This window comes from Papio anubis, chromosome 3 (genome assembly GCF_008728515.1).
Source record: "Papio anubis isolate 15944 chromosome 3, Panubis1.0, whole genome shotgun sequence".
NCBI lineage: Eukaryota > Metazoa > Chordata > Mammalia > Primates > Cercopithecidae > Papio > Papio anubis.
The window spans coordinates 170,518,216-170,534,196 of NC_044978.1; the positions used below are offsets into that span (position 1 = coordinate 170,518,216).

At 35.3% G+C, this 15,981-nt stretch overlaps 1 protein-coding gene across 4 annotated transcripts in view; it reads left to right on the forward strand.

Annotated features, from left to right (window-relative positions):
• Positions 1 to 15,981, forward strand: part of TAPT1 (transmembrane anterior posterior transformation 1) — a 65,742-nt gene that overhangs the window by 40,993 nt on the left and 8,768 nt on the right. For 3 of the 4 annotated variants that reach the window (XM_003898511.4, XM_003898512.3, XM_009206567.4), the window contains 5 exons: positions 6,809 to 6,889; positions 10,195 to 10,304; positions 11,693 to 11,752; positions 12,148 to 12,216; positions 15,579 to 15,655. In XM_003898511.4, the coding sequence (XP_003898560.1) occupies positions 6,809 to 6,889; positions 10,195 to 10,304; positions 11,693 to 11,752; positions 12,148 to 12,216; positions 15,579 to 15,655 (397 nt within the window). The remainder of the gene's footprint in view (positions 1 to 6,808; positions 6,890 to 10,194; positions 10,305 to 11,692; positions 11,753 to 12,147; positions 12,217 to 15,578; positions 15,656 to 15,981) is intronic. The other variant, XR_002521959.2, reaches the window with a different exon arrangement.

A 15,981-nucleotide genomic window follows, 5' to 3' on the forward strand; every position in this document is an offset into this window, starting at 1 on the left:
TGGAGACCTCAAGAACAGCCCCAGGGGCTCTACCAGGGAGTGTGCTCGGAGTCAAAAGTGTTTTCACAAGAATATGAAGACATTATTCATCTCTTCTGCCATGGTGACATTTGCACAAGTCATGAAAAAATGGTGGTGTTTTAGCATGAATCCAGACAGATGTACAATAGAGAGGATCCCTAAAGGAACCTGGCTTGATGTCCTTGAGGAAGGTGAGGCGTGTCACGGGGGAGGCGCGTGGGCTGGTTGTAGATAAGAGCACACATGGCTCATCCAAAGCAGTGCTTGTCACAGTTTTTGCTTCTGGGACCCTTTTACATGCTTCAAAAAGTATGATGATCAGCTGGGCGCAGTGGCTCACGCCTGTAATCCCAGCACGTTGGGAGACTGAGGCTGGTGGATCACCTGAGGTCAGGAGTTCAAGACCAGCCTGGCCAACATGGTAAAACCCCGTCTCTACTAAAAATACCAGAATTAGCTGGGCATGGTGGCAGGTGCCTGTCACTCTGTAGCTGTAATCCTAGCTATGGGCTCTACTCTGTAGCTGTAATCTAGCTACAGAGGGGAGACTGAGGCAGGAGAATTGCTTGAACCTGGGAGGCAGAGGCTGCAGTGAGCCGAGATCGCACCAGAGCACTCCAGCCTAGGTGACTAGAGCGAAACTCCATCTCAAAAAAAAAAAAAAAAGTATGATGATCCCAAAGGACTTTTATTTATATGGATTATGTCTCTCGCTATTTACCATATTTGAAATTAAAACTGGGAAGTTTTAATAAAAGTATTACATGCTTACAAAAATAACATTTCAATAAAAAAGATATTTTCTAAAACAAATTAAAATTTAGTGAGAAGAGTTTCTCAACAAGTAATGCTGGAATAGTTGGATAAAGGTTAAAAAAAAGAACTTTGGCCCCTCCCCTGCCCAAGAAAATTAATTGATTGTGGTTCATAACCCTAAACATAAATGCTAAAATTATAAAACTTTTAGAACAAAATATAGGAGAATACATTCACAACCTTGGTCTAGGCAAACATTTTTAAAGACCACACAAAAAGTACTAACTATAAAACAAAAGAGAGAAACTGGACTTCTTCAAAATTAAAATGTAGGATCATAAAATTTAAAAAGTGAAAAGACCAGCCACAGTACTAAGAGAAAGGATTTGAGATGCATTTATCTGACGATAGATTTTTTGTTTGTTTGTTTTCTGAATATATAACAAACTACCAATCAATAATGAAAGGACAATCCAGTTTTAAAATGGGGAAAAGGCTTGAACAGACATTTCACAAAAGAAAATCTATAAATGTCCAATAAGGTCATGAAAAGCTCTCAGCATTATTAGGGAAAATGTCATTGGAGAAAGGCAAAGTAAAGCCATAATGAGATAGCACTGCACACCCTCCAGAGTGGCTGCTCTTGTAGCCTGACAGTACCACAAGTTAGTGAGGATATGGATTAACTGGCACTCATGCATCGATGGCGTGAGTGTAAAGTATTACAACTGCTGTTTTTGGCCATTTCTTACACAGTTAAATGTTCACTTGCCCTGTAATTCAGTGCCGAAAATATATTTTCTTAATAAGACTTGTTGCAAGAATTATTATGGCAGCTTTGTTCATATTAGCCAAAAACTGGAAACAGGCCAAATACCTATCAATAGGAAAATAAACAAATTGTATATCTGTACCATAGAATACTACTCAGCAATTAAAGATAAAAGAATGAACTCCTAATAGTGTCAACTATGTTATGTCTCAGAAGCATTATGTTGAGCAGAAAAGCCAGACACAAAATTGTACATAATGTATTTCGTTTATATGAAGTTTATTATCAGAAATAATTCATTTATGATGATAGGAATAAGAGAGGTTGCTTATTGGGCATTTGGATTGACTAAGGGGACTCAAAGGAGCTTTCTGGATGATGGAACTTCTTTCTATATTAAGGGCTTGGTGTCACAAGTCATGCATTGATCAGAACTCATCACATTATATATATTATATATACTTATATATATATACTTAAGATCTGTGCATTTCACTGTATGTAAATTTTACCTGTATATTAGACAAGGAAAATAATGGCATATGAATATGTTAAAACAAACAAGTTACAGGAGATTTGAAAACTAAGCAAGGAATGAAAAAAACAAATGGAAAACTTGAACATAAAGCCTAGATGATTCTATGAGGCCATGCTGGGCCTGACTCTCAAAGCTCTGAGGGGCAGTTCGTGTTCTTACTTCTTATTAATGTTCCTCACCTTTAGTGCAGACTGCCAAGCGTCGTGAATTAGAAATGAAAGAGGAAGGAGGGAAGGTACTAAATTATAGAATACTTTGCTTCAGTAGTTAACCATGAGTAAATTGATTCAGCTGTAAGCATTTCATTTGTTGTAGAAACCATGGTTTTTTAAAATTAATTCATATTAGTAACCTCCTTTGGGTAAGCACTCTTTATAGAGACTTAAACTAGACACGCAAATCTTAAGTTTTAAGGGTTTTCAATCCTTATGTATAAAAGCCTCAAAATTATGAGGAGGAAATTGTGAAATGGTTTTAACCTTATGGCCAACGTGTTGATGTAATTAATACCCCTTTTCATTTTTATAAATGGGTTCCCCAGAATTCCAACCTCTTAGCTTAGAAAGATTAGGGATTCAATATTTGAGTTTTAAGAAAATGCTGGAAAAAAAATGATATAATGATCAGGTATGCATATCAGTTTACAAGAAATTTGGACTTTATTTTGGCTTAAAATGATTACTACTTAGCACCAAAAAAAATTACCTTTTGCTGTAAGCAAAGTAGCTCGTGTTACAATGCAAGGTGGTCTGCATTGTACACTTTAAGAGTTTTGTAAGAAATTAACTTTACCTGGGCCGGGCACAGTGGCTCACACCTGTAATCCCAGCACTTTGGAAGGCCAAGGCAGGCAGATCATGAGATCAGGAGATCGAGACCATCTGCCTAACACGGTGAAATCCCATCTCTACTAAAAATACAAAAAAAAAAATTAGCTGGGCGTGGTGGCGGGTGCTGTAGTCCCAGCTGCTCGGGAGGCTAAGGCAGGAGAATGGCCTGAACCCAGGAGGCAGAGCTTGCAGTAAGCCGAGATTGCGCCAATGCACTCCAACCTGGGTGACAGAGCGAGACTCCGTCTCAAAAAAAAAAAAAAAAAGAACTTAAGAAAAAAAAAATTCTAGGCAATCTTGCTAACATTACATGTAACATTCAGCTATTAAAATGGAAAGATCAGGAGTCACCAAGAGGTGCTTTTTGCTCTTGATATGAATATGTTGCCTCTTTCATATGCTTCAGTAGTAGTTACTTAATGAGAGCCAGTCAGCAGGGATACTCATGTTGGCTATTTTTTTCTTATGAATTTTCCTATGAATTTTTTCTCCATCAGAAGTTGACTTGCCAGATACATAGTGTAAGTTTTAGTCCTTCATGCTGGTTTAATATAGAATACTTCATGGAGAAATCTGAGAGTAACTTTACGCCTTTCAGTGGTAGCTCACCGTATATTTTCTTTGGAGGAATTGCCTGAGGACATGTGAAAAGTAGTTTAGTTAATAAAACCAGGTTTTTAACAACTTCTCCTTTTCTTCACTTCATTTTATCATAAGCATCAGCTGAATGTGGAACCCCAGTCTTTCTGGTTTGCATTCTTGAGAAGAAGAATTTTAGGTAGATTTTTACCCATTGGTAATGTGAACTGTGCATTTGGAAAGGTCCTTCAGAAGTTAGGTTGTCCGGAGTAAGCGTATAGCTCACTTAACACTCTTAGAAGCCTGCAAAGCTGCAATAAATATGGATGTTTATTGGAAATAGTCACTCACTTTATATTTAAAATGTGACTGCAAATATGTTAAAGTATATCCCTGTTAGTGGTAATATAGCAAGGAAAAATCTGAATATCAGACATATTTAAAAGCCTTAATACCAGTGTTTTTAAGCTTCTCAATAAAGGTTAGGAGAAAACATTCTTAGAAATTTTAATTTTTAATCAATGTAAGAGTTCAGTTCTAATCTGAACCCTGACTATTCTGAAGATGAGATATGGTATAAATATGTTGCTGATTGCATTATTTATCTAATATATGTTAGATTATCAGTATCAGACTCTGTTATTCTCATAGAAATTTTATTTCTTTTTATATCTTCTTTGGAGACACTTAAAATTTGGGTATTTTTTAACTCAAATTTTAGAAGTCAAATCTTGATTTTATAATGTCTATATAAAACATTTAAATGTAAAAGTTGTGAAAGTGTAAGAATAAAACTTTCAAAAAAATCTTCACATAACAACCTCATCTTTATAGTTAGATATAGTTTTATATCTTTATCTTATCAAATAAAGATACAGTTAATTTTTATGGTGTCACTTTTTAATATTTAAGCTTGCCATCCTTCACATACTTCATCTTATAAAATTGCATTTATTTACCAAATTTATCCATTTTTATTAATCTCTTTTTTTGGAATAGTCTGCTTTTTTTTTGGAATAGTCTGCTTTTCTAAAATTTGTTTTGGGCTGGGCACAGTGGCTCACACCTGTAATCCCAGTACTTTGGGAGGCCAAGGCGGGCGGATCACCTGAAATCAGGAACTGGAGACCAGCCTGGCCAACACGGTGGAACCCTGTCTACTAAAAATACAAAAATTAGCCAGGCATGGTGGCGCATGCCTGTAATCCCAGCTACTCCGGAGGCTGAGGTAGAAGAATCGCTTGAACCCGGGAGGTAGAGGCTGCAGTGAGCCGAGATCATGCCACTGCACTCCAGCCTGGGAGACAAAGCAAGACTCTTGTCTCAAAAAAATAAGAAATCATAAAAAATAAAAAATAAAATCTGTTTTGCCTTAAATATACGTTTAATGAGATAGGTTTTTCCCCTTTCATCAGTATCCTTAGAAATGAAATTATTGCAGATTTTCTCTATACTTGCAGCTGCCATGTGCCCAAAAATCAAATACAGTTAGATTAATTCTACAGTAGTTTCGCTTTGTTATATTAGAGTTTAGAAAAGTTACTTTGGTTCATTTCAAATAGTGTTTTAAATTTCTCAAGGTCATTTATTTTCATATAATTCTGTAATGAAACAAGTCTATATTACATATTCATGTTTGGGAAGTATCAAAAATAAATACGTTTCATTGTTAAATTCATTTATGGAAATTAGAAAGGACTTAGCACACATATAGGTACAGCTTGGTGAATAATTCTACAGAATTCCAATTAAAGATACATTGGCAAATTTAACCCCACGAATTAAGATCCACAGTTAGCTATAGTAACAAAGAATATATTTTGTGTCAGACTTTGATGGAACTTATTCTAGGGCAGACTTTTCTTAGTTTCCTTTAACCTGTATCCTCTTTTGACGTCACAGAATAAATTAAACATGTGATCTAGAACGAATCAAAACAGGTGCGCCTGAAAACTCCGCGTGGACTTGCTCCGGAGGTGCCCTGCCTCCTAAGGAGGCATCTCAGTGCTTGGTACCTTGAGACTTACTGTGCCCTGAGCTCACACTCCAAAATGCGGTACTGCATAATGAATGGTGCTTCAGCTTTGGAAGTAGGAAGCAAGTAGTGCCCACTGGGCTTTGAGGGAGCGAAGGCACAGCTCAGACCCATCACTAATAAGGAGCTGAGCTACCCTGAAAAAGAAGGTACCAGCAACTGACTGGAAGAGCTTAAGGATGTAGGGAAGGTACAGAGAGTAAAGGCCAACTCGCTTATAGAGAAGGAGGTTTTGCTGTGGAATAAAAGTTTTTAATCACATTGCTAGAGAATAGTGAGGAAAGGTGGAAGTAAAAAAAGAGAAGCAAAGACAGTCCCGTGAATTACATCAGGATGAAATTGAAATTCAGAGCACTTATAGGAGGCGTGCCATGGCTGAATGATATGGGTGAGGCTTGCGATTACTGAGGCATTGGGAAAGTAGGGAAATGACAACAGACTGTAAAAAAACTTTTGAGTTGGGTTGTTATATGGGTGATTGTTTCTAGTCACAGCCCCCACTGTTACACAGACACACATACATGGGTGTGCCACTCTTAACTGCAGACAAATTTATTTCATCCCATTTCTTGATTACATAGTATCTTAGACTATGAGAAAGTTAACAGCTTAAAAAGTGAAATGTGGACACTGGCCTTTAGCAATAATTCAGTGATTTGATTTTATTAAATTCATTCCACCTAATCTCAGCACATAGTTATTAGTTTATGGTAAATATTATGAAGCCCAATTTGGGGTTATTTTCCCTCAAGTTTTACCTACACCCCAAGAAATGCTATTGTAATAGCAGGATTCTCTCAGCTAAAGGACTCGTAAGTTCAGTAATTGTGTACTATTTACCAGATTGGAAGTAGTCTGGGATTTTATACAGGAATTTTATTACCCAAAGTCTTTCATTTTACTCTTTGCTTCTATTTTTTCTTCTGTAAAATGGAAACAGTTGTCATATGTCCCCAAAGATCATTGGAGGAATCTAATGACCCAGTCTGAGCAGTTTGATGGTTTGAATACTTCTTGAAGTTTATAGAAAACTGGAATTTCCATACTAGAATTATGTTGGCAAAAGAAGTCAGTGACTTACCAAGATAACACCAACCTATATATATATGCACACATATATATACACACATATATATATAAAAAGTTGTATATTTATGGACATTTATACATTGTCTAATAATTTCATCATGTTCTGGCTAAAAGAATTGTTTCCTATATGTACTTTATTGTGTTGTTTATATATACTACAGTACTTATATGTTGATTTTTTCTTTTAGATATTAAGGAACGATTCACAAATTATGTGCTTTTACTAATAGTGTGTCTAAGAAACATGGAACAGTTTTCTTGGAATCCAGGTAACTCACTCTTAACAAAACAATGTCTTATAATTTTCCTTCTAAGCCAAAATCATTCTTTTACACGGAATAAAATGAATATTGCAGAAAGCTTCAAAAGACTTTGGCTGTTTTACTGTTTAGGTGTTGGAGAAACAATCATCTGTCACATAATGACATTTCAGTCAACAATAGACCACATATACAATGGTGATCCCATAGTTTCTAATGGACGTGAAAAATTCCTGTCACCTAGTCTCCTAGTGTGCTTTTCTGTGTTTAGACATGTTTGGATACACTTACCATTGTGTCACGGTTGCCTGCAATATTCAGAATGATAATGTGCTGTACAGGTTTGTAGCCTAGGAGCAGTAGGTTATACCATATAGTCTGGGTGTGTGATTGTACCATCTAAGTTTGTGTAAGTACCCTCTATGATGTTCACACAATGACAAAATTGACTAAAAACACATTTCTTAGAATGCGTCCCTGTTGCTGAGCGACACATGACAGTACCTGTTTCAGTAGAATGGATTGGGTATGTTTTCTGTGGTGTGGTGGGATGCTGTCATTTTCTATAAACCCCTCCGTGTCTCTGGAGCTGTATACTCAGTAGGTGAGTGCACCCTGTTATACCCGGCAGTTCTGAGCCTCTCTATTTTTAACTGTAGTGTGCTTTAGTTACCTAAATCCAGAAAGATCATTTTCATCTTAGGGGTTGACCAGAAGAACCTTTGCTCTTCCCTAACATTTATCTTTTACCCATTGATTAGCATTTTAAGTGGGGATAAATTAAATATAAAGTAAGGTGGAAGTTTTGCAACTTAGGTGCATCTCTAAATTCAGGCTGACAGGAAATTGTCAACATTCCATGAATTTTCATTGTCCATTCAGTTAGCAGACATTCACTGAGCATATGCTAGTTTCTAGGCACAAGGGCCAGCACTGTGGCAAATGTAGAAAATACTAAGACATTTGTAGGACTTACAGGCTAATTAAGGGGAAATGGGTAATTACAATGCTGAAGTGAGCTAAGTGGGAAATGATCAATTTCTCAGGTATCTCAAGTAATTTAGAGTTTTTGTTTGAATATCTGACGTTTTTGTTGGAATCTCATTCTTAAAGGATGAGACCATGTTTTAGATTTCATTTATTACTCCCAATATTATATATGTTATAGGCATTTATTAACTTACTAATTTATTTTAATTCATTGGTAATTTTCAAGTAACTGAAAAATCAAAAACATATAAAATGAGAGATATGCTCTTGGAGATACATTTTCAGAAGTTTTTTCCGTAGAGAAACCATAAGATTAAATGATATCTGACAACAGCTGGAGTAGGCTACCTGGCTTGTGGTGGAAAAGCCTCTTCCTCCACACACACAGCTAGATTCATTGAGTACCCAGATTTTTTTCAGTGAATGGTGGTATATTTCTTTATAACTAAGTCACCTAACAGGGTGTCCATGAAGGGCAGAGTGGGTATGTGTCACTGGTTCCAGTAGAGTACATGTAGGATCAGCAATTCCCAAAGCTGAGTGGTTAAAACAAAAGACAAACAGTCTTTATGCCTCCTAGACAGCTGGATATTTGAAGTCATTCTCATTTATACTGTGACTTTTAATAAATTATCTTGCCTTCTTTATTACTGCTATGGCAGATAATATGATAAAAGGAACACTTGCTTTTATTGATGAATTCACCATTTTCACTCTTTTTTTTAGGTTTATTAAAATTTCTTTTAAAAAAAAACCAACGAAGTGCCATTTATGGAACGTTGCTCTAAGTTCTCAGGGTCATGAGGAATATAAAAACAGCACTAGCCATTTTGTATGCTAGGAATATTGCTGTGCACCATTATCTCGTTTAGTTCTCATAATAATTAAGTATAGACACTTACTATCCTTACCTTGTGGTTGAGGAAGCTGGAATTTAGCTAATTAAGAAACTTGCCCTTTGCCAGTGATGTTGATTCAAAAAAAAACTTGCCCAAGGTCATATAGCAGTTAGTAGCAGAGCTTATCAGAGAAAGAGGTCCCTTGATTTCCAAAACTTGACGTAATGCCAGACTCACAGAAGCTGCCTACACTGTCAGCCAGGATAGCCCAGCTGTGTGGTTTCCATCCCATCCTCCGGCTACCTGGGTCTTGAGTTGCTATGGGTCCTTGTCAGTGTTTCTCCCTATCTTTTTCTTGCTGTATCCCACTCTTGCATTCTTTTCCAAGTTCTTAGCAGGTTGTCTGTGGGTGTGTTTTATCAGGTACCTGATACTGAATTGGCATTAAAAATTTTTTTTAATTGATGCGTAATTTTCATAGTTTGGGTGTGCAAGTGATAATTTAATGTATTCGTATACTTTGTGAAGATCAAATCAGTGTACTTGGGATATCCATTATCTTAAATATTTGTCTTTTTGTTAGAACCGGTGAAATCCTTTTCTTCTACCTATTTTGAAATGCACAGTAGGTTATTGCAAACTACAGTTACCCTATTTATCTATCTAACACTAGGTCTTACTTGAATAGACATTTAAATGTGATAATGGTGAGCAAATTTATCAGGTTAACATCTGCATGACAGTGAAACAAAGGATTGATCAATATCTTTAAGTTGTAGTGATCGAAGAAGGAGAAGATTGCTCATCTGCAAAGACTACAGCACATCTCTTCTAGCTATTTACTGTCATGTTGAGGCAGCTCTGGAATTAAAGGATTTTCTAAGGAACCTGCTTAATCTAGTTATCCCATCAGCATGTCAGCACGTAGGCTACGTAAAGGCAGAGGCTCTCTGCTAAACCCCCGGAGCCCGCATGTAAAGCAGTTCTTGGCACTTAGAAAGTAATGAATAAATATTTGGGTTTTTGTTGTTCTTGCTTTGTCGCCCAGGCTGGAGCGCAGTAGCGCCACCTCAGCTCTCTGCAACCTCCACCTCCCGGTTCCAAGCAATTCTCCTACCTCAGCCTCCCAAGTAGGCAGGACTACAGGTGCATGCCACTACTCCTGGCTAATTTTTGTATTTTTAGTAGAGACGGGGTTTTGCCATTTTGGCCAGGCTGGTCTCAAACTCCTGACCTCAGGTGATCCAACATGCTGGGATTACAGGCGTGAGCCACTGTGCCAGGCCTGAACAAATATTTGTTGAATGAAGTATCCTTTAACTTGATGCAGTATAGCTCTTTTGGTAAAGGTTATAATTGAATACTAGTTCATCATTTACTGAAAATACAGTTTTGTTCTAGAGATTTCATATTTCTCTGGTAGCCTGTGATATGGATTTTGTTCATATTAAGATATTTCATTGTTTTTCTCTTTTCTATTTATAGATCATCTCTGGGTGTTGTTTCCAGATGTCTGTATGGTAATTGCATCAGAAATTGCCGTGGATATTGTAAAACATGCCTTTATCACCAAATTCAATGACATTACTGCAGATGTATGTATTTTGACATGCACTTTAATATTTAAAGTTTACTTCTGTTGCTTAATTTTTAAAAGTTGTAGAATAATAGGAGTTTATTAATACTTTAAAGTCAGAATTGTAATTTTAAATTTCTAAAAATTATTACACTATCGAAAGTATTCTGTTTTAATATTAGGCAATGCTAATTCCATATCTTGGGGTAGAAGTATAGACCAGCCTGTAGTCGAAGTCACAGTGTCACTAACTCAAAATCATTCTGATCAGTTAACACTGTCATAATCTGTTTAAAGACTTTAAAATCACATTGTTTCTATTTTAAAACGTAGATCATCAAAACTTTTCTCTCTGGCTAGGTTTTTAAAATATTTTGTATTTAGAAATTGATTTTTTTCCACAATTATGAATAGGTTCCTGGTAAGTTTTAGAAGACGAGAGCCTTACGTTTTTCTGGTGAAAGTGGTTAAACTTTGGGAAATTTGTTTTATGTTTTAATCAGATGTTCTGGGTAATTTCTAGAAATAGATATGTGGCTATAGATTTATTGCACATAAAACATAAGAAGGTTTCCTAATGTATTTCTCATTCCTGCCTCAGTCCCAAAATAAATAATAGCTCCACAGTTTTCTAGATTTTACTGGGTGGTACTTTTAATAACAGTCTCACAGTAATATTTGTTTTATTTCAAAAGGCAGTTATTTAAAATAAAATGCAGTTGCAACAGCTGTGATTTGATTATGAGTTTCTGAATGTTTTAATATACTTAAAGTAAATAGTTTTGTACTTTTTTGTAAAGCACTGATAAAGTAATTTCACGATTTACTTTCTCAACTTTCTCAATGCAGAATGATTCCCTTTTCATAGGATCATTTATTTAACATCTGAAGTCAAAATTAATAGGCTTGATTGAGACACTTGTGCAATTTTTAGTGGAAATAGTCATTCACAAGTGCCTTCATATTTACTGTGTTCCCTAACTTAGTTTTATGTCTTTTTCAGCATTCATTTTTCTCAGAAGGCATTATTATGGTTAGATAAACAGTAATTTTTTAAAACTATTCATTTAATTTAAAATTTCAAAATTATTTTATATACATTACACTACTTAAAATAGTCACTCTTCCCCAAATTCCAAACTCTCAGGATCATAGTCATTGGATATTTATTCCCCTTTAAAGAAAAACTTTTAAAAGATCTATGAATGTTAAGAGTTCACGGGAATTAAGGTTACTTTTTACCTTTACTGTAGGAAAACAAATAGGGAAATTATGCCCAGATGTCTGCTTGGTTATTAGCACTTGTTCCTGGTTAATTATTAAACGTTTTCATTAATAAAATCTAAGTCTTTCTGCATGATATATTTTTACTATATTACTTAATGTTTCATTCTTATTTGTCTTTAGGTCTACAGTGAATATAGAGCCAGTCTTGCTTTTGACCTTGTTAGCAGCCGACAAAAAAATGTGAGCATTTATCAAGGGCATAATCCAAAATTAACAAAGGCATAGTCTGAAATTAAATGAATAATGCTTAATTTAGCATGAAATATTAACTAAAGGAAAGCTACATAAACTGCCTACTTATCTCTATTCTCAACACTAAATAAACATTTACAGATTAAGAATAATAGTAATATTTAACATTAAGTAGTGTATGCTCTTTGCAGCATTTTAAGTTATTCAACTTTGTATTTAAGACTTGTGAACATTTGGATTTGCACGTCATTTTATAAGTGCCACGTTCTGTTCTTGCTCCATAGCCTCACCTGTTTAGAACATTTGCTGCTAATAAGTGAATAGTACTTTTAAAATGCTGTTTAAATCCCATAAATCTGAATCTTTTGCTCCTCTCTGTTCAGGCATACACTGATTACAGCGACTCTGTAGCACGGAGGATGGGCTTTATTCCTCTCCCACTAGCTGTTTTAGTAAGTGCATACTTTTTAATGTTTTTTGTAACAAAGCCATCATTATAGAATATTAATAAATGGATTATTAATATGATTGTTTCAAAAGGACTTGATATAAAAATTAAGGGTAAATAACTTGGAAGAAAATTTTGTTTTAAATTATAGCAATAGCTTATATATCCAAATATCTATTGGTTGAGCCATCCAATAGATAAGTGACGCTAAGCTGTTTTATGTAAATGGCTTTCCTAACAATGAGAACACTCTGTTTTGCTTATTCATTTAGTAAAAATATTTTTTAATGGAAATACCTGAGCACAGGCATTAACATGGCCACTGTAACACATGTTGGTGGGAGTATAAATTAATCCAGTATTTCTACAAGGCAGTGTGACAGTATCATGCTTTAATTCAGTCATTTCATTTCTAGAAATTATCCTAAGGAAATAGTTATAAAAGACACACAGTGATTTGTGGGCACAGCTTTGCATTTCAATGACATTTGTAATAAACTTTAGAAGCAAGCGAAATAGGTTAAATAAATTATGGTGTGCCCAAATGAAGACATATTCTCTATCAGTGGTAATTAATACTTTTAAAAAATTGTCCAGACTTTTTGCAATGAAAATTCCTGCTCTTATACTCAAGAAATAGTATTTTTTTCAAAAATACTACTGAAACTTACTAAATCAACCCTCAACAAGTCATCAACTTGGAATATTTTAATGAATTGCCCAGAACAGGCTTGCAAATAGTTTCTAGCAACATTAGGCTATAATAATGTTAATTAAGAGGATTTGTTTAGCCTGGCTTAGTGGTGTGCACTTGTAGTGCTAGCTACTCAGGAGGCTGAGGCAAAAAAAAAGAAAAAAAGAAAAATATTTGCTGGCTGCACTTGTATTTGATTATGTTCTTTCTTGATTATCTATTCTAACATCAAAACAGATGCAACCAGCCAGGCACGGTGGCTCATGCCTATAATCCCAGCACTTTGGGAAGGTGAGGCGGGGAGATCACCTGAGGTCAGGAGTTTGAGACCAGTCTGGCTAACTTGGTGAAACCCCATCTCTGCTAAAAATACAAAAATTAACTGGGCGTGGTGGTGGGTGCCTGTAGTGGGCGCCTGTAATCTCAGCTACTTCGGAGGCTGAGGCAGGAGAATCACTTGAACCTGGGAGGGAAGGTTGCAGTAAGCCAAGATCGCATCACTGCTCTCCAGCCCAGGCGACAAGAGCAACACTCTGTCTCAAAAAAAACAAAAAAACAAAAAAAACGCAACTGTCTTTTTTGCCAGAGGATATCTAGATTTCTATAGCTGCAGTCTCATGCAGATCAACTAAGAAGTGTGTAAAGAAAGGGAAGATCATACCAGCTATATTTTAGACCAGCTTCCTTGACTTTTTTTAGATGACAGATGATTAATAGGCTTAATGCTATTTAAATTTCAGTGTGATTTTACAGATAACCACATTAATTTTTAATATAATTAAAAATGTTTAACTTTTAAAACATTTTTAATTATATTAATAGCTTGCTTATTACATAATAATATAGCTTTCTTTTGCTTGGGAAAAGGAACTAGAATTTCAGAAAAATGGAGGCTTCCAAATAATAAAATTGTTTGTTAAGGGTTTAAGAGATTGATAAAATAGAATATTAAATATTTCTGCATGTGTTTACTACAACTAGAAATATGAAACGTACAGGTATAGGGATAAACCTACATGGCCTGATTTTTTTTTTTTTTGGGGGAAGGATTGGTCAAATGATTGGATTTAAATATGATCCTGCTTTGCCAACTAATAATTGACTTATTTGTCTGGTAACTTACTTGTCAGAAAATTCATAATTAGTATGAACTTTTTTGATTTAGTATTTAAAAATTTTTCTTCAGTCTTTGTTTTATTCTTTAAATGAGTTTTTATGGCTGTTATAGCAAAATATTTATGAATAATTAATAATTGACAAAACACTTTTGGAACACCTCCAGTGTGCTGAAAGGGGGTTGTATAGTTAGGCAGAGATCTAGTGGGCTTCCTTCCACAGCACTTTGCTCACAGAGCTTCGTTGTGTGCCACAGCTTTGGCAAGCATCCAGGAGCCTTGAGAAATATACCAAGGCCTCTGTGACTAGTTAATTCTTTAATTAAGGTACAAGGATGGCAATTTTTTCTTCTAAGCGTTACGTTAGGTCCTAAAATGATTTTATATCTGAAAAAAGAAAAATTGTGTATTAAGGTCTCATGGAAATTAGACTGAGTAAAAGTTAACTGATAATATGCTAGATAAGGGTGTATTTAAGCCTTAAATGTGATCATTGGTTTGCCTTTCATATTAATGAATAAAATCCTAGAGTTGTGTTAACTTCAGTCACAAATGCCTATACAGTAGACATTACCCTGTTAGAGACAGTGACACAGTTGAGGGCTTCCATTGTCACTTTTCTCATAGAGTTTATTGAACATATGACAATCCATTGCCACACCTCTTCCCAATTGTTCTTTTATTAAAAGCATTTGTAAATGTCTTTTTAAATGTGTACTGTGATGTTTATTTAAGATACCCTAATAGACATTTGATAACTTGACATTACTAGATAAGACCACTTCTCCCTAAGTCTCTCTTTCTCTTTTAACATATGGGCACAGCTGCACTTATAATGTGTGGACATTTTCCTTTAACTGATTTCACCAGATTTATTCAGCAGACTTCCAAGGATAACGCTGTTATTCCTTTATTTCTGTGAAAGAAGTAAGAAAATGGGTATTTAACTATAACTATCCAAAAGAGAGAAATGTTTCAATGTTTAATTAATTTTTTAATAGTGTTTAGTTTTTCTAAATACAAAACTTTTAAGGTTCCATTTTTCCTGTGTTCCCTGCGAGTTACTGGTGGTTCTTAAAAGAGTCAAAGAAGAAAGGACGGGGCGTGGCTGGGGGAGGGGGGAACAGGAATAAGGAAACGTCCACCCAATGATTCTAGTTCTGGTGTGGACACATGTAGCAAGATGAAATCATTTGTACTTTGCAGAATAATATTTTATAAAAATCAGCTGCTTTGCATCTCTATGAGGTATAAGTACATGTGTCATTCATGACCTAGGTATAGGGCGGACCTCAGAGAGTCCACAAGAGTGAAACTGTTGCACTAGCCACAGACATCCCAGATTTGCTTGAACCAATCCAAATGTACCATGGGTTTCACAAGCAGGCAGATTTTGATACAAATCGACAAATTTGCCTTCTTGGATTTTTAGACAAAGGCCATAGATTTATGCCTAAAATGTTAAAGTCAGCATGGAGAAATCTTTTTAAGTATTAACTAATAATTCTGTGGTTGTGTGTTCTGTTTGTGTGTTTTTGTTGGTTTGTTTCTGGCTAGCTCATCAGAGTTGTAACAAGCTCAGTTAAAGTGCAAGGAATCCTGTCTTATGCCTGTGTCATACTCTTCTATTTTGGGTAAGATTATTCTTGAATATGTTTTTGGCTATATAGTAAAGCATGAATGCAAGATGTAATGGAAGTTAATAGCATCTCAATCATACTACTCCCAATCTATGCCAGGGGCTTCCTTTCAATAGCTATACCTCCCAGTGTATTTATTTGTGACTCGGTTAGATTAACTACACTGCTATTTGGTAGTAGTATTAATAGTACTTTAGATTTTATTTTAATTTTTAGCAAAATCTTAAAGCCCTTTTTGCTTAAGATTTAGGTTTCACTCACATTTTTTTGATGAATAAAAGCCTGCCATTGCAGACATGTTTTCATATTTAAAAACATCT